This window comes from Dendrobates tinctorius, unplaced genomic scaffold, assembly GCF_039654945.1.
Source record: "Dendrobates tinctorius isolate UK_male_01 unplaced genomic scaffold, ASM3965494v1 ptg000054l, whole genome shotgun sequence".
Lineage (NCBI taxonomy): Eukaryota > Metazoa > Chordata > Amphibia > Anura > Dendrobatidae > Dendrobates > Dendrobates tinctorius.
In genome coordinates, this window is record NW_027361722.1 from 4,333,908 (window position 1) to 4,352,434 (window position 18,527).

The 18,527-nt window shown below is 48.0% G+C and overlaps 2 protein-coding genes across 4 annotated transcripts in view; one reads left to right on the forward strand and one right to left on the reverse strand.

Annotated features, from left to right (window-relative positions):
- The window catches only part of SIDT1 (SID1 transmembrane family member 1), a 129,639-nt gene that overhangs the window by 66,390 nt on the left and 44,722 nt on the right, over nucleotides 1-18,527 (forward strand). The gene's annotated exons all lie outside the window — the stretch shown is intronic.
- On the reverse strand, nucleotides 4,139-6,839 carry LOC141091462 (uncharacterized). The gene is made up of 2 exons (XM_073577042.1): nucleotides 6,565-6,839; nucleotides 4,139-5,966 (listed from the first exon to the last, which is right to left on the reverse strand). Exons 1-2 carry the CDS (start codon nucleotides 6,623-6,625, stop codon nucleotides 5,392-5,394), a joined length of 636 nt encoding a protein of 211 aa, XP_073433143.1. The 5' UTR covers nucleotides 6,626-6,839; the 3' UTR covers nucleotides 4,139-5,391.

Consider the following 18,527-nt stretch of genomic DNA (forward strand, 5'->3'; position numbering starts at 1 on the left):
CGAAGAATTGAGGCAGTTCTGAAGGCAAAAGGGGGTCCAACCCGTTACTAGCATGGTGTACCTAATAAAGTGGCCAGTGAGTGTATGAGGGATGTACCGAGACCACCAGAGTGTATAATACATCTATAAAGTGCTTGTATCTATAGGGACAGCACAGATGTGGCACTATAGAGCGCTATACATTACTTTTGGGCACTGCACAGTATGCGCCTCCTTCCATATCATTCCCGCAATACTGGTATAAAACGTTTCTGTTGCTAACTTTATAGACTGGCGGACATCGGGGCTGATTATTACCGTCCGCTAGACCTGGACCACCTTTCTGATCCCTTCAATCAGGGGTGTAAGTAGGGAAGGCCTCCAGGTCAGGTGTCCCAGCTGCTGGACAGCGGCACCAATGAGCCATTTTGCCATAGATAGAGGGCTGTGGCAGAGAACAGAGTTGTGTGACCAGTTATACAGGGGACCGCAGAGAATTTTACCATTGCCGAGCATAATTGAGGTCCCCACCCCGGTCATCTGAGCGGATTGTACTTCACTAGAATCGGTGGCTCCACTTTAGCTGCTTTGTCTGTTGGAGTCTAAGGTCGTATGAAATCCACATCCCATTTCTTTAGTTGCTGAGGTTATTTTAGCCTTTTTTCTTCCTCTGTTTCAAAGTTTGGCAGCGATAAAGGTCACACAACGAAAGATCGCTCTGTGCTGCCGCGATACTGTAGCACAATATGAGGTCGCATTGCAAAAGTTGGAACCACTCGAATCTTTTTTTTACTTGCTCATCACAGTTGCTGTAGCTCGTGGGTCACATTGCCACCCCATTCACTTGCACCGTGATCTTTGGCCTGATCACCTTTGCCAAGGCCAAGCTCATGCTGTAGCCCCCAGCTTGTAAAGGAAATATGTAACATCAGTCAAATGACAGTAGATTCATATGACTGACAGTACACAAAAGGTGTAACCTCTGTCTGCTCTTATTACAGGAACTCAGAGCCAAGGAGATCTGCCTTACAAAGGGTGTCATTCCTGGCACCTCAGCCTGGTGACGCCGAGCTTTAAATCTGGGCAAATCGTGGCTGAGTGGTCATGTTCTTTTTACTATAGTAATGGGAGTAGTTTGAAGAAACAAGATATTTAAAATGCAAGGTTCTCGCCCCTAACTAGCCCATGGTCCAGATACAGAACTTCAATTTCAGTGTTACAGTCTAGGCCGCCCTGGAAAGTTGTACCCAGGACCAGCCATATAACACAGTGGAAAGGTGTTCACATGTGGGGGTCAGTCTGAGCTGCATGTGTTCCATAAATCATTTCTCCTTCCTTCAAGGAACCAGAATAACTTTAGATGGTAACATTTAGGTATTTCTGTTATTTCTCCCTTTTTATTTTAGAACTGTTTTGCGTATTTGTGTGTCACTTTATTTTTACTTTTTTATAACTTTTCTTGTAAGTACTGTACTTTTTATAGTAAAGCTTAAAACTTTGACTAGTTTGGTCCTTGTTTGCCCCAAAGAAACCATAGCCTTTTAGAGAGTATGTGGCCTTTTGACTCTCAGACAGTTATGTATATTTCAGGGACTCATCACCCCTCGTGTTTGAGTGGTGCCAGCGTGTTGTAGCCAAGGTGTCAGGTGTGATTTACATTCACTTTACAGCCTATAATGGGGTCAAGTGCAAGATTGAATGTGAGGATGTTAACGCTTGTAGTCGCACCTCACGTCAAGTGCTGACAAGTGTGTACGTGACTAGGGCCGGCGTCAGCACCTGGCGCAACCGGGCAAGTGTCAAGGCCCTGGGCAGGCGTGGGACACTTTGCGATTTGGGGGCCCAATGCGGGCACCCGCGACTGGGCCCCTGGTTGCACAGGGCCCTGGTACATGCAATATTTACCTCTCTGCATTCCTCCTTTGCGGCATTTTCCAGTTTCCTGACTAGCTGATGTTTCAGGTCAGAGAGTGCGATGACTTCACTATAGCACACTCTGTGCTCTGACCCGTCGCAGTGCAGAGATCCATTATATTGTATGGAGCATTATATGGGTCTTATTATACTGTATGGGGCATTATATGGGGCCCATTATAGTGTGTGGAGCATTATATGGGGCTTATTATACTATATGAAGTATATGGAGCTCATTATACTGTATGCAGCATTATATGTGGCTCATTATTCTGTATGGAGCATCATATGTGGCTCATACTGTATGGAGCATTATATGGGGCTCATAATTCTGTATGGAGCATTATATGGGGCTCATTATACTGTATGGAGCATTATATGGGGCTAATGATTCTGTATGGAGCATTATATGGGGGTCATTATACTGTATGGAACAATATATGGGGCTTATTATGCTGTATGGAACATTATATGGGGCTCATTATACTGTATGGAGCATTATATGGGGCTCATTATACAATGGGTACGGAAAGTATGGGGTTAAGATCAGGCGAGTTTGCTGCCAATCAAACACAGTGATACTGTTGTGTGTAAACCAGGTATTGGTACTTTTGTCAGTGTGGACAGGGGCCAAGTCCTGCTGGAGAATGACATTTCCATCTCCAAAAAGCTTGTCGGCAGAGGGAAGCATGAAGAGCTCTAACATGTCCTGGTCTAGTCATTACGCACAGAGTGATCTATTTCATGACTTTATTTCTGGTAATGTTGATGATTATGGCTGACAGCCAATGAAAACCCAAAAGTCGTCATCTCAGTAAATTAGAATACTTTATAACACCAGCTTGAAAAATGATTGTAAAATCTGAAATGTTGGCCTACTGAAATGTATGTTCAGTAAATGCACTCAATACTTGGTCGGGGCTCCTTCTGCATCAATTACTGCATCAATGCAGCGTGGCATGGAGGCGATCAGCCTGTGGCACTGCTGAGGGGTTATGGAAGCCCAGGTTGCTTTGATCGCAGCCTTCAGCTCGTCTGCATTGTTGGGTCTGGTGTCTCTCATCTTCCTCTTGACAATACTCCATAGATTCTCTATAGGGTTAAGGTCAGGCGAGTTTGCTGCCAATAAAGCCCAGTGATACTGTTGTACACCAGGTATTGGTACTTTTGGCAGTGTGGACAGGGGCCAAGTCCTGCTGGAGAATGACATTTCCATCTCCATAAAGCTTGTCGGCAGAGGGAAGCATGAAGAGCTCTAAAATGTCCTGGTAGACGGCTGCGCTGACTTTGGTCTTGATAAAACCCAGTGGACCTACACCAGCAGATGACATGGCTCCCCAAACCATCACTGATTGTGGAGGCTTCACACTAGACCTCCAGCAGCTTGGATTGTGGCCTCTCCATTCTTCCTCCAGACTCTGGGACCTTGATTTCCAATGTCTAGTGTGACGTTTCCACAGTCAGTGAAGCCTGCTGATGTGACTGCTCTATAGGGGAGATCGTCGTGGGACACTTGTTATTAAGTGGATTATGTCGGAACAGGGAGTATATTGTTGGTTTATTATGTTATTTTTTTTGCAGGTGATCGAGGGCGTAGCAGGAATTAGCAGTAAAATATAGATGGCAAACTGTGTTTTGAGTTTTATTTCATTAAAAGACTTTTTTCTGGCTGTGTCTTTATATAACCCATTAATAACTATAGGATTAGTAATGGATAGGTGTCTAATTAACACCTCTCCATTACTAAGCTGGGCTTGATGTCACCTTACAATACAAAGGTGACATTAACCCCCTATTACCCCATATGCCACTGCTACAGGGCAGTGGGAAGAGAGGTTAAGTGCTGGAATTGGCGCATCTTACAGATGCGCCATTTCTGGGGTGGCTGTTAGCTGGTGTTTGTAGCCAGGGGGTGGCCAATATCCATGGCCCCTTTCTAGGCTATTAATATCGGCCTGCAGCTGTCTGCATAGCCTTTTCTGGCTATTAATTATAGGGGGACCCCAAGTCATTCTTTGGGGGGTCCCCCTATTTTAATAGCCAGTAAAGGCTAAGCATACAGCTGCGGGATGATATTCATAGCCTGGGAAGCTCCATGGTTATTACCCCCTTCCCATGCAATAAACATCGGCCCGAGTCGCTGTTTATTACTAAACATCGGGCTTGGTATTATCTATTATCTATAGATATATCTATCAATGGAGAATGTAAAAGAAGAGATTGGACAAGGAACTTACATCACAATTCTTTTTTTCGTTTAATATATCTTTATTTAGCTTACAAAAATGCATACAAATCCGCATGAAAATCCGCATCAAAAACGTGCGGATTTCCTACTGCGTTTTCTGCCAAGAGATGCAGAATCCGCGCAGAAAATTCCACAGGCAAATACGCAACGTGTGCACATACCCTTAGACTTTTGGCTTTCTCATATTATTTTGTCCCAGCTGCAACAAAGTGGGTAGAGCTGTGGAGCAAACGGGGCCATGCAACCGCCACTCATCAACTCATGACGTGCGGCAACGTTTGCCATGCCGCAAATCTTACTCCAGCAATTAGTGGAATAAGATTTGTGGAAACACTTGCCACTTGTCAGACTCTTGTAATTTATTAAGAGTCATATGAACCCCGACCCCTTATCAAGACCGGGATGAAGATCACCTGTCTTAATGAATCGGGGTTATTGTCTTTTTTTTAATCTTGATTATCTCCAAGATAATTTAATGACAAAATATATAATTGGTGGAGAAAGGCTGAACTTGATGGACCTTGGTCTTTTCTCAGCCTATGTAACTACATAACACATGTAGTCATCATTGCTTTAAACCAAAAGGGCTTTACAGGCGAGGACATTGCCGTAAGATTGCCTCTAAATCAGACTGACAGTAAAGGCTCCCAAGACCATTCATGTGTGGGGCTTCTCATCCACAGAGGGGGCTCACTCACAATTATACCTAAGGGCATAAATGAATGTAAATCATTGTAATATGAGGCCCATTTGGCAACATTGCACTAACAGGGCAGGGTCCACCGTGGATGGTGCATGAGGCCGAATTCCACGAGTGTCCTTAGAAGCCATATGGCAGCTCTCCATGTGACCCAAGCAGCAACCCTCTGGAGATTAGAATATCTGAATATAACCATATCCCGCTGTTGAACATTTAGTATAATGGTATCCAGTATAAATAGTCTCTGATGAATGCTGCTACTTTTTACCTGCATCAATACATTGTAACAACCTTCAGGACTGAGATTTGTTGAATTATTATAGAATATTACATGACGGTGGCTCTGCGGTCAAAAATGTGATTTGTGAATGTCACCATCAGTGCCCGCTGGCATAAAGATGGAGCAGTTTCCCTGGAAGTCATGGCATGTATCAGTGTGTTATTGCCGAGGATTGCTCTTGTCCTAAGATGACATAATTCTGCCCTGTAGACGTCAGCTGCACTGACTCCTCTCCTGACACCACGTGCCAGCTGGGCTCTTCTCCTGACATCACGTGCCAGCTACACTTCTCTCCTGACATTGTGCCAGCTGTGCTTCTCTCCTGGCATCACGTCTTCTGGCATCATGTGCCAGCTGCGCTCTTCTCCTGACATCACGTGCCAACTGCGCTCCCATACTGAAATCGCGTGCCAGCTGCTCTCTTCTCCTGGCTTCATGTGCCAGCTGCGCTTCTCTCCTGCCATCATGTGCCAGCTGCGCTTCTCTCCTGCTAACATGTGCCAGCTGCGCTTCTCTCCTGCCATCATGTGCCAGCTGCGCTTCTCTCCTGCCATCATGTGCCGGCTGTGCTTCTCTCCTGGCATCACGTGCTAGCTGCACTTCTCTCCTGACATCACGTGCCAGCCGCGCTTCTTTCCTGGCATCTTGTGCCAGTTGTGCTCTTCTCCTGACATCACATGCCAGCTGTGCTCTTCTGGCATCAGGTGCCAGCTGCGCTTCTCTCCTGGCATCAGGTGCCAGCTGCGCTTCTCTCCTGGCATCAGGTGCCAGCTGCGCTTCTCTCCTGGCATCAGGTGCCAGCTGCGCTTCTCTCCTGGCATCACGTGCCAGTTGTGCTCTTCTCACTAGGAAGGAGGAAGCGACAAGTCATAGAACAGGGATCACTATATAAATAAATAATTTAGATAAATTAATTGAGAAAATACAAATCACACCAAAAACACTATATAAAAACATAGTTTCAAGGAAACTCAAGTCAAACTTCTACAGGCCCCACTGAACATCAGGTATAAATAATATCCTGCAAAATATTGCACATCCGCTAAAGATATAAAGGAGAATAAATGCTTGGACCGTCCTGAGATCCTGGAGAGATGTCGTGATATACTAATATGTATGTTGTGAAGTAATAATGTATACTCAGGAAAACAGGCGAGCAACCGTCATAAAAAGTCAAGCTGTTAACTAGTATAAATAAAGACGGTGAGGTTACCTGCATGTGGGCATGAAATTAGGTAAGAGGGAAGGGAGGGAGAGACACAGAATATCTGTCAGAGGACGCAAATAAAGATATTAGCTAGCAATGAAACCAAATAACATTGTCATCAATGCCCACCCAAAATAGGATGAAGGGACCCGACGCGCGTCGCCACTACCGTGGCTTCCTCCAGGGTCGGTAGCATGGTGTGAATGTATTCCTACCAATCTTAAATGTCATCATACCTTGATTATTAGATTCATTGTAGCTGCAGCCATGGCCGGACACCGAGGTGCGTGTCAGCATAGTACACCGATGAAACCAGAAGTGCAGACAGATCCCTCACTTCCTGGTTACCAAAGTACACAAAAACAGTAAAACGACACAGACAATAGGACGACTGGTTAGAAACTTGGAGACTGTAGCTTAATCAAGAGTATAACGTAAAAATCCCTAATAATTAAGGTTAGCTATTCACTAGGAGTCACAATATGATCGAAATAATAGTTCTGGGAGTATAATGGAGGACAAGCGTATCTGGGTCAAAGGTACATACCCAGACTGGGTGTACCAAAATGGCCGAAATGCAACAGTTCGAGTGTAATGAAAGACATAACCCGGGTCAAAGACACAGGAGCATGCACAGAAGTAGAATCCAAATTGCCTATCGAGTATACTATACATAGGTGCTTTTGGCCTGAGGAGGGTGTAAAAGGTGTCAAAAAGTTTCTTGGGGTTGTTGGCTAGTGAGGAGATCAGGGTGGTGAAGTAGGTCTGTTTGGCGAGGTGAAGGGCAGAGTTATAGGTTCTTAACATAAATTTGAAGTGGATGAAGTCTTCTGGTGTGCGGGTTTTTCTCCAGCGGCGTTCAGCACTCCTAGAGCATCGCTGGAGAAGTTGAGTTTGCGATGTGAGCCAGGGCTGTTTATATTCTGTGCTCGGAGGTTCTGAGGGTGAGGGGAGCTACCTGGTCAAGGGTGCTTCTGAGAGTGTCATTGTAGTGATAAACAGCCAGATCAGGACAGGAAAAAGAGGAGATTGGGGACAGTGATGAGTGTAGGGAGTCTGAGAGTGTCTGAGGGTTAATGGCTTCTGATTTCTGAATGTGTGGTAGATAGGAGTGTGCTGGGGTGGGCGAGGATTTGTGAGCGTGAAGGAGAAAATGTTGTGGTCAGAGAGGGGAAGTGGTGACTTATTTAGGTAGGAGATTGAGCAGAGCCGTACAAAGACCAGGTCAAGGGTGTTATCGTTTTTGTGTGTCTCAGAGGTTGAGAGCTGTGAGAGGCCGAGAGAAGTGGTTAATGATAAAAGCTGGGGTGCAGATGTGGAATTGGGGCTGTTAATGGAGATGTTGAAGTCTCCTAGGATAAGAGTTGGTAGTTCTGAGGACATGAAGTGCGGCAGCCAGACTGAGAAGTGGTCAAGGAAGTGGGTGGGTGAGCCTGGGGGCCGGTATATGACCGCTACTCTGAGGGAGAGGGGACGGAAGAGCCTGATGGTGTGGACCTCATAAGAAGTGAATGAGAGTGATGGAACTGGGGGGATGACCTGGAAAGAGCATTGTGGGGACAGGAGTATGCCAACTCAACCACCAGGTCTGTTTGTGGGTCTCGGGTAATGGGAGAATTGTAAGCCACCATGGGAAATGGCAGCAGGGGAGACAGTGTCAGAGTCATGAATCCAGGTTTCAGTGAGGGCCAACAGATTACGAGAGATGTTCAGAAAGTAATTGTGCAGGAAAGGAAGTTTGCTACATACAGACCGTGGATTCCAGAGGGCATAATTATAAGAAGTAGCTGAAGAAGTGCAAGAAATATTAATAAGATTTAATAAGAATTAATAAGATGGTTTTGATATGAGGTAGGGTAGGGGTTGAGTTTGGGGGATGAAGGCCCAGGGTTGAGAGATGTTGTCCCCCGAAATCAGTAGGAGTAGGGAGATAAAGAGCAAGTAGTTATTGTAATTGTAAGAAGTTTTTTGTGCAGTGTGTTTGGGCAAGATGGGCTGAGGTTTTTCAGGAAGGTGAGGAGTGCATGGGAGCTGTACATGGGAGAGGGAAGTATAGAGGGCTGATGTGTATGAGTCGCGATGGAGGGGGGATGGGGCAGTGAATGGCAAGGGAACACAGAAGGATAGAAATAGTGCACACAGAGAAAAGAGAGTGTAAAGTGTGGGTTACCTGACTCCTCCCCTGACTAACTGCCATGGAATAACTGCCTTTTGCTTGATGCTTAGCATATGATGAATCAAATTACTGTGCACGGCAAGGGATTAAAAATGATGCAATAAATCACCTATAATATAGACCACTGAAAGGATGTATGCTGATATATAGATAAATTATAGCCAGTATATATCAGCGCCAAAAAAGATGGATTTATATGTCTGCGCATTAAATATGCAACCAAATAGACAACCATAATATGAAGCGCTATGAGGATGCCCACAGATATTGAAGCCAATGTAGCGGCATCAAAAAGGATCAAAGTAAATACGCATGCAGATCAACAGATCAGATGGGGAATATTTATATATATATATATGTATATATATATATATATATATATATATATATATATAGTGGTGTAGTAACCACTGTGTCCACTAGGGGGCGCTGTGTGTGCAATGGGGTCTTCCAAGCTGGGGTACCTCTTTCAGTACCACCCCGTATTTTCGGAGGTCCGCTCTGCGTTGGCTGGAGTCTGAATGAATGATGCTGGCTGGAATTCCTCTGAGTGCAGGGGCGCATATAAAAGATCACTGGTTCTCCATGTATTTCCAGTCTGACAACATTTTACTCACAGGACACAGAATATATCACACAGATACAGAGGGCCGGCTAATAGACAAGCGTCAGGCCAGACATGCATTACAAAAGCCGCAGGTGGCCGGAGCCTGCGGATGTTTACTGTGGGAATTACAAAGGTGGGGGGATGGCGGACACTGCTGATACATTAGGGACATGCATCTCACATGGAACCTATTATATATACATATAACTGCACAACATATTCTGGGGCTGAGTGGTTCTGTAACACTGCTCCCCTTTCAGCGACGTGATCGGCATACACAGTCTGATCCTCAACGGATCGGTTTGGGGATGACCGAAGTTTATGGGGTTGGTACAAGTTCTGTTTGTCGACTTAGTCCATCGGCGTTACCATTTTGTTTGCCGGGTCTGTAGTGGATGGTGAAGTCCAGAGGTTGTAGGGCTAAACTCCACCGCAGCTTTCTGGCGTTGTCTCCAGAGACCCGATTAAGCCAGACTAGGGGATTATGGTCCGTTAGGAGGGAAAACTGTCGTCCATACAAATATGGTTGCAACTTCTTGAGTGCCCATACTACCGCCAGGCACTCCTTCTCGATGGCCACATAGCTTACTTCACGGGGTAGTAGTTTCCGACTCAGGTAAGCTACCGGGTGTTCTTGGCCGTCCGGCCCGACTTGGCTCAGTACTGCCCCAATCCAAACATAGAAGCGTCTGTATGAACAAGGAAACGTGTAGTTGGATCGGGTGCGGCCAATACAGGGGTATTGGTGAGGGCGTCCTTTAGTTGGCGGAAGGCTTCCTCACACTCTGAGGTCCAGGTTACCTGGCGGGGTTGGTTCTTACGGGTCAAATCAGTGAGGGGCTTGGCTACGCTGCTGTAATTGGGAACGAATTTCCTGTAATACCCCGCTGTCCCTAGAAACGCCATGACCTGGGTTTTAGTGCGTGGCATGGGCCATTTGGCTATGGCCTCAATCTTGGCTGGTTCTGGTCGCTGTTTCCCGCTTCCCACCCAATGCCCTAAATACTGAACCTCTGCTTTGCCCACGTGACACTTGTTTGGGTTCAGGGTGATTCCGGCCTGGTGGATCCTGTCCAATACTGTTTATAGGTGATTTAGATGCTCTTCCATGTCGCACTGTAGATGGCGATGTCGTCCAGGTAGGCACAAGCATAGTCCTGGAGACCATCCAGAAGCCGGTCAGCCAGCCTTTGGAAGGTCGCCGAGGCATTCTTCATCCCGAATGGCATAACTCGAAACTGGAATAAGCCGAACGAGGTGACAAATGCCGACTTGGGAATAGCGTCAGGACTAAGGGGAATCTGCCAGTAGCCTTTGCATAGATCGATGGTGGTCAAATACTTTGCCCCCGCCAGCCAGTCTAACAACTCATCCACACGCGGCATGGTGTATGCATCCGTCACTGTTTTCTCATTGAGCTTACGATAGTCTACACAAAACCGTGTAGTCCCATCCTTCTTGGGCACTAACACTACGGGTGATGCCCAGGGACTATCTGACTCTTCAATGACCCCTAAACGCAGCATCTCTTGTCGCATCCCCTCTCGTACAGACTCAGGGACGCGGAAGGGGTTTTGTCGCAGGGGGGTCTGATCCTGGGTCTCAACCTTGTGTTGTTCCAGGCGAGTGTACCCCGGTCTCCCCGAAAACATCCTCTGTCGCAGCCTCAACAACGCCTCCGCCTGCTGTCTCTACCGGGGGCCTAGGTCTTCACCCAAGTGTACCTGGTCCCATGTTTTAGACTGAGTCCTTTCCCCTAAGACATCCGGCAAGGGAAGTCCGGCTAAATCCTCTGCTTCAGGTGCACAGATGGCCACTACCTCTTCAGGGCGCTCCCGGTAGGGCTTCAGCATATTCACGTGGAACATGCGGATAACCCTGGGGTCATCACAATCGGCGACATTATAGGTTGTGTCGGCTATTTTCCCCACTACCTGGTAGGGCCCCTGCCATGCAGCTTGAAACTTATTCTGCTTAGTGGGCTCTAACACCAGGACCTTCTGTCCTATTTCCAAGGTGCGCTCTCTGGCCCTCCAATCGTACCATATGCGCTGGCGCCGCTGTGTCGCCTGCAGGTTCTCACGTACAGCCTGAGTCAGCTCCTGTAGGCGGACCCGGAATTCCAGCATATAGGGTACAATAGGTACCCCTTCTATGAGACCCTCCCCTTCCCAGTGTTCCAGCACTAAGTCTAGGGTCCCCTTACCCGTCTCCCGTATACCAGCTCGAACGGGGAGAACCCCGTGGATTCTTGGGGCACCTCCCGATAGGCAAACAGGAGGTGTGGCAAGAATTTCTCCCAGTCCCTGTAGGTCCTGGTAAAAGTCCCAATGAGCTGTTTTAATGTTCCGTTAAAGCGTTCACACAACCCATTGGTTTGCGGGTGGTACGGGGCGCTTCTAATGGACTTTACGCCGCACAGCTTCCACAGTTGGTTGGTCACCTCTGCTGTAAACTGGGTACCCTGGTCCGAGATAATCTCCCGGGGAAATCCAACCCGTGAGAAAACCTGGAGCAGGGCGGCCGCCACCATCTCTGCCAGTATGTTAGGTAACGCAACCGCCTCTGGATACCGTGTGGCATAATCTACCACTGTCAATATATACTTTTTCCCGGACGGACTGGGTTTGGCTAACGGCCCTATCAAATCGACCGCTACTCGGCTAAATGGTTCCTCCACAATGGGGAGGGGGCGTAATTTGGCCTTGCATCGATCCCCCCTCTTGCCAATGCGCTGACAACTGTCACAGGTCTGGCAGTACTGACGAACATCATAGGTTACCCCCGGCCAAAAGAAGTTTTGTGTCAGACGATGCCTGGTGCGACTGACGCCGAAGTGCCCGGGCAAGGGTATATCATGAGAGATTCGCAGTAGCTCCTGCCTATACTTCTTGGGAACTACCAGCTGTTGTTTTATAGTGGGGCTCGTCCCTGTGTGGTGCTGCTCTGTGATCCGGTAGAGGAGTCCCTGCTTCCATACAAGCTGTTCCCCTTCTAGTACTCTTCTCCCCTCCTGTGCCTTCCCACGATATCCCTCTAATGAATGATCCTCAAGTAACTCCCTCTTAAATTCATCTGGGGTGGCCCAAGAAATGTGTCTGGCTATGGGAATACGTGCAGGGCTGGGATGTCTTACCTGAGCCTCCTCTGAGTGTGATTCCGCCTCCGCAGCTCGAGCTTGTCTCCGGGTGGTCACAGGATATGTCTCATCCAGAGGGGCCACCGAGAATGCAGACAACATGTGCCCCAAGTCATTTCCCAGCAAGACGTCTGCAGGCAAATCCTCCATCAAGCCGACCTCAACAAGGCCATCCCCGACTCCCCAGTTCAGGTGAATCCTGGCAGTGTGTAGTCGATGTATGGCTCCCCCTGCTACACGGACTGCCACTGTTCGGTCCGTCTTCTCTTGGTCCCGGACAAGATGAGGCTTCGCAAGGGTCAAAGTTGCTCCGGAATCTCTTAGTCCCTGCATACGTTTCCCATTAACCCACACGACCTGTCGATGCTGTTGTCGATTATCTGCCTGGGCTGCCTGCACGGGGTCTACTTCATGCAGCACTTTCTCCATCTCTTCCACCCCTTGGTTAGTCGTAGCCCCTAATGCCAGGTCAGCTTCGCCTTGGTAGCAGTGTACAGCAGCCCGGCTGAAGGTAGCTGTTCCCGCCTTTGGCCACTGGGTATGCTGAGTCCGGTTGGGGCATTGTCTTTGCAGGTGGCCCAGCTGACGGCAGTTGTGGCATCGCGCCCCAGGGGGACTGTGGTAGGCCGGGTTTCTAGCTGATCCCCCTACAATCTTCGGTGGTTTGGGGCCCTCCAGGTCCATGGGCGGGCCCCTAGTGACCACCTTTGATCCGGAGAACTGCGGCCTCCTGGCATCATGATGTTCATCGGCCAGACGAGCGGCTTCCTCAAGAGTCGTTGGCCGCCTGTCCCGAAGCCATTCCTGTGTCTCGGGGTTTAGTCCATTAAAGAATCGTTCTAACAGGAAGAGCTGGAGGACGTCCTCCTTAGTGGTTGCTTGGTTCCCTTGTACCCACTGTAGCAGTGACCGCCGTAATTTACAGGCCCATTCAGCGTGGGTATCGGTTACGCGTTTCATAAGTCCGCGGAACTTTTGGCGGTAGGCCCCTGGTGTCAGCGCATATTGGGCCAAGATCACTTCTTTGATCCGCTCATAGTCCATACAGTCCTCATCAGGTACCGTGCGATAGACGTCCGCTGCCCGGCCTGTCAGCTTGCTGGCCAGAATCTGAACCCGTTCCTCCGGCTTTACTTGATGAAGGGCACAGTGCCGCTCAAAGTCCTGCAGAAAGCCATCAATGTCTTCCTCTGCCTCCCCCAACTGTCGGAAGGCATTGTACTGGATCTTTTTGTGGCTTACTGTTGAAGGTACCTGGTCGAAGGCCAGAGCTCCCCCTGCTCGCTGACTCTCCTCTCTCCGCTCTGCCATCTCCATCTTGGCCAGCTCCACTTTGGTCCACTCTGCCATCTCCATCTTGGCTAGCTCTATCCTGGTCCGCTCGGCCATCTTTTCCTTCAGATCAGTACGCACATCAGCCATCACCTCTCGTATGATCTCTACTGCAGGGTTTGGGCCATAGAACGCCAGTCTGTTCTTTACCTCCCTCTGGAATTCGGTCTCCTCCACGTTCACATTGGGGGGCGCTGCACTGTCGTGTTCCATGATGGCTGCTATCAAATCCGCTTTTGTTTTGTTGCTGGCGGTCAACCCTCGGGCTTCCACCAGGTCTTTTAATGTAGTCCTCTTTAACTTCTGGTAGTTATTTTCCATTCATTCCTTTCCTCCTGTAGAAGGGGTATCAAATCCCGCTGTCTGCCACCAGTGTAACGGGGTCTTCCAAGCTGGGGTACCTCTTTCAGTACCACCCCGTGTTTTCGGAGGTCCGCTCTGCGTTGGCTGGAGTCTGAATGAATGACGCTGGCTGGAATTCCTCTGAGTGCATGGGCGCATATAAAAGATCACTGCTTCTCCATGTATTTCCAGTCCGACAACACTTTACTCACAGGACACAGAATATATCACACAGATACAGAGGGCCTGCCAATAGAAAAGCGGCAGGCCAGACATGCATTACAAAAGCAGCAGGTGGCCGGAGTCTGCCGATGTTTACTGTGGGAATTACAAAGGTAGGGGGAGGGCGGACACTGCTGATACATTAGGGACATGCATCTCACATGGAACCTATTATATATACATATAACTGCACAATATATTCTGGGTGCTGAGTGGTTCTGTAACAGTGTGGATGTCCCAAGAGAGAGGATGAGTGGCAGAATCCTGAAAGACGGTTATGTATCTCAAGGTGGGTGGCCTTGAGATGGAGATTTATGCGTGTGTTAATCAGCAGTGATACTGCTGAGGTGCTGGTTCAATGTGTCAGGAACTAGTTACCTCCAAGCCCACCCAAGGGGTGTGTTTATTAACGCTATTGTAAAGTGTATATGTGAGTGTGTGAAGGACCTGTGATGAGGTCATAGTCATGTGATCCGGTGGGCGTGTCTATGGACCATATAAGGTGGCCAGGGTAGGTCACATGAAGTAAATGCTGGGACCTGGTTGGTCGAGTGTGGAAGGTCCTGCTGAGATGCGGCTTCCTGCCTCACAGCACGTGGGGACACTGGTGAATGGCTGCACGTGTCTGAAAGTTCCCTGGGGAGGGAATGAACGTCTGCAGTAAGCTGAAGCAGCCATGAGGAAACCCGGACGTGGGTGAGATAAGTGAGGCTAAGAGAGCCTGTATGCTGGACATTGTACAACCTGTGTGAACACAGGGTTTACAGAGTGAAGCTATGATGGATGCTCTGCTGTTTATATGCTGAATCTATGGAGTTTATGATATTGCTTTGGCTTATGATGATGAATAAACCTCATGGACTATACTGCTTCATGAAAACCCGTGCTGTATCTGGTTTTGTGGCGGCTGAGCGAGAATCCCCTATCTGAATGACAGCGCTACCTCACAATATATATATCGCCTGTAATATAGACAATAGTAGAGTAGGCGTAAATATTAAAATTGTAAAAGCCGATACAAAGACATGAGAAATATAGTAGTATAAGCTTATGCATTATATAGTTAAAGAACACTGTCAAAATGGAACAATTCCTAATGAGGAGTTGAAAAGTCAATTGGTATTTGCGCCCTGAACAGAAGGTAAGTAGAGAAACTCTCCTGACATCATGTGCCTGCTCCGCTCCGCTCCTGACATCATGTGCCTGCTGCGTTCCTCTCCTGACATCACGTGCCAGCTGCGCTCCTCTCCTGACATCATGTGCCTGCTGCGTTCCTCTCCTGATATCACGTGCCTGCTACGCTCCTCTCCTGACATCACGTGCCAGCTGCGTTCCTCTCCTGACATCACGTGCCAGCTGCGCTCCTCACCTGACATCACGTGCCAGCTGCGCTCCTCTCCTGACATCACGTGCCAGCTGCGCTCTTCTTTTGACATCACATGCCAGCTGCGCTCCTCTCTTGACATCACGTGCCAGCTGCGCTCCTCTCCTGACATCACGTGCCTGCTGCCCTCCTCTCTTGACATCACGTGCCAGCTGCGCTCCTCTCCTGACATCACGTGCCAGCTGCGCTCCTCTCCTGACATCACGTGCCAGCTGCGCTCCTCTCCTGACATCACGTGCCAGCTGCTTTCTTCTCCTGATATCACGTGCCTGCTGCGCTCCTCTCCTGACATCATGTGCCTGCTGCGCTCCTCTCCTGACATCATGTGCCTGCTGCGCTCCTCTCTTGACATCACGTGCCAGCTGCGCGCCTCTCCTGACATCACGTGCCAGCTGCGCTCCTCTCTTGACATCACGTGCCAGCTGCGCTCTTCTGGCATCTTCTGCCCTGTAATTGTAGGAGTCTAATATTCTGCAGATTAGATGACAGTAAACAACAGGAAACATTACTGTAATAATAAACATCCTAGTGACTTCCCGATCCCAAGTGGCACCGCGCCACCTGCTGCCAGTGAGCTCCAGCCTCGGACACCGTGCCACCTCTCCGTCACCTGTCCTGTGGTCTGAAGGATTAGGGGCAGATGCATTTGTTAATGTTACAGTATCTATCAAGAGGCCATCAAATCACAGACTACAACTAGAATAGAAGGCACCATTCTTTACACTGCAGCTGGTTTCTTAGTCACAAAGATAAAAGATGGACGTACACATCAACTAAACTTTGGCAGAATCGGCTAATTTGGGAAGAAACATCTGCGACCAGTGAATGTGTGTGGAGATAATCATGCTGGGAGATATTAGATGTATGGCAGCTTATTTTCGTCTCCCTATTGAGAACACATGCATGCTCTTATCAATCGAGCGTGCACATGTATGAAGAGTATCGGGAGTAATAGCTGTCAGTTGAGTGAGCATGTGGAAATTAGCAACTGCCAAACACCACTGTCCACAAAGGATTGGACATGTTGAAATTCTGTATGCCCTATCCCTCTTTTCCCAGATATCTACCAGAGAGGGAAAGCTGAAATCATCAGGCCCAGCCGCCGTTGACCTGTGTATGAGCGTCTTCCCTACATAATATCTCCCCCAGACCTCCCTCTCAATACATAGTCACCATCTTTTACGTCTTGTCTCAGATGAGAGAGATCTAAAACAAGTCAGTGCAGAATGGTGAGGCGATCTGCTGTACAGCAGAAGTCCTGCAGCAAGTGATCTCCCTGATGTCAGACTGACACATTGTAACAAACCCACCAGCTGTGAAAGCAAGGGTTAATGGCAGCTGTGCCAAGCACTGCACCTGGCTGTGTCCACAGGAGTCAGTACATTTCTGCTTCCCAGTACCTGTGCCCACTGGGTGACGTGGCACAGACGTCTCCGCTCTGTAGGTCAGCTTGGATGCCCTCCAGTTTTGGGTAATCATTGATCTGCAGGTACAGGTGTATGGGTGAGAGCTCTGACCCCCTGCACTGGATTCTGAGCACTGCACATCTCTGCTGCCCCCTGCTGGTTCACTACCTGCACTACACTAATATTACACAGCGCCACCTGTGGGCTGAAAAAAAATAAAAAATACATAACCACCTGACCTTACTGGAGTGGTTAGCACACAAACTGTCCAAAAGTGGACGTCCCCTTTAAGGAGACATCAACTTGGCAAAACTCCTTTAATCCAGATAGCTGCCAGATTATCAGATATTGTTGATTACTGGATACATTCTTAGAGTCCAGTCATGCACCAGCCTATGTGGAGTTCTGGACTACTGAATGTCGGATTACAGGAAGTTTTCTGTGTCTTTTTCTATTGCTGCAGCCCGGTGTGGCGGAGCGTAAGCTCTTGTGCCCAGTGATCCTAATTCTTCATCTGGCACGGTGATGGTGTAATGCCCTCCCTGTAGCTGGCGATCGATAGCGGCACATTACAGTCTGGTCTCAGCACACTTCTCTCATTATGAAGCCATTAAAGGGAACCCCGCAGAGAAGACCAAGGGAGCGGTGTTATTCTGGGGCCTCCTGTTTAACCTTCCATTCACTGGTAGAAGAAACACAACTTCTGTCCTTCGGTGCCACGGAGAGAATTTTATTGTTTTACTTTCCCTTTAAATGTCCATTCAAACCCAGGAAAAACAGAAACTCTTTAGCTCTGGGTGATTACATGATCAGTGGCGTAGATGGGGGGTCCTGAGTTTGGGGGCTGCACTAATTTAGGGGATCTGTTTGGGGTGGCTGACCTAGAGCATGTATTAGTTATGGGGATCAGGTCTGAGGTTTGGACTTGTTAAGTGGTTCTAGTATAAGATCTATTTATTTAGGGGGTCTGGTCTTGGGTTTGTATTAATTTATGAAGTTATGGGATGATTATCGATTTTGAGATTTTAGTCCAGAGTCTACAGGTGCTTCTCCCAAAATGAGAATATCATCAAAAAGTGAATTTATTTCAGTTCTTCAATACAGACAGTGACTCTCCTCTATTCTATAGAGTCATTACACACAGAGTGATCTATGTCACGGGTTTATTTCTGTTAATGTTGATGATTATGTCTTACAGCCAATGAAAACCCAAAAGTCATTATCTCAGTACATTAGAATACTTTATAACACCGGCTTGAAAAATGATTGTAAAATCTGAAATGTTGTCCTACTGACATGTATGATCAGTAAATGCACTCAATACTTGGCCGGGGCTCCTTTGGCATCAATTACTGCATCAATGCGGCGTGGCATGGAGGCGATCAGCCTGTGGCACTGCTGAGGGGTTATGGAAGCCCAGGTTGCTTTTTGATTATATTCTAATTTTGTGAGATGCACTTGTATATTAGTTTAGTGTTTTTGCTGTGAGGTCTGGACTAGTTTAGTGGTTATGGCTCAGGGTCTATATTACTTTAAGGTCCTGGTGTAAGGTGTATATTAGTTCAGGGGTTCTGGTCTGGGGTCTGAACTA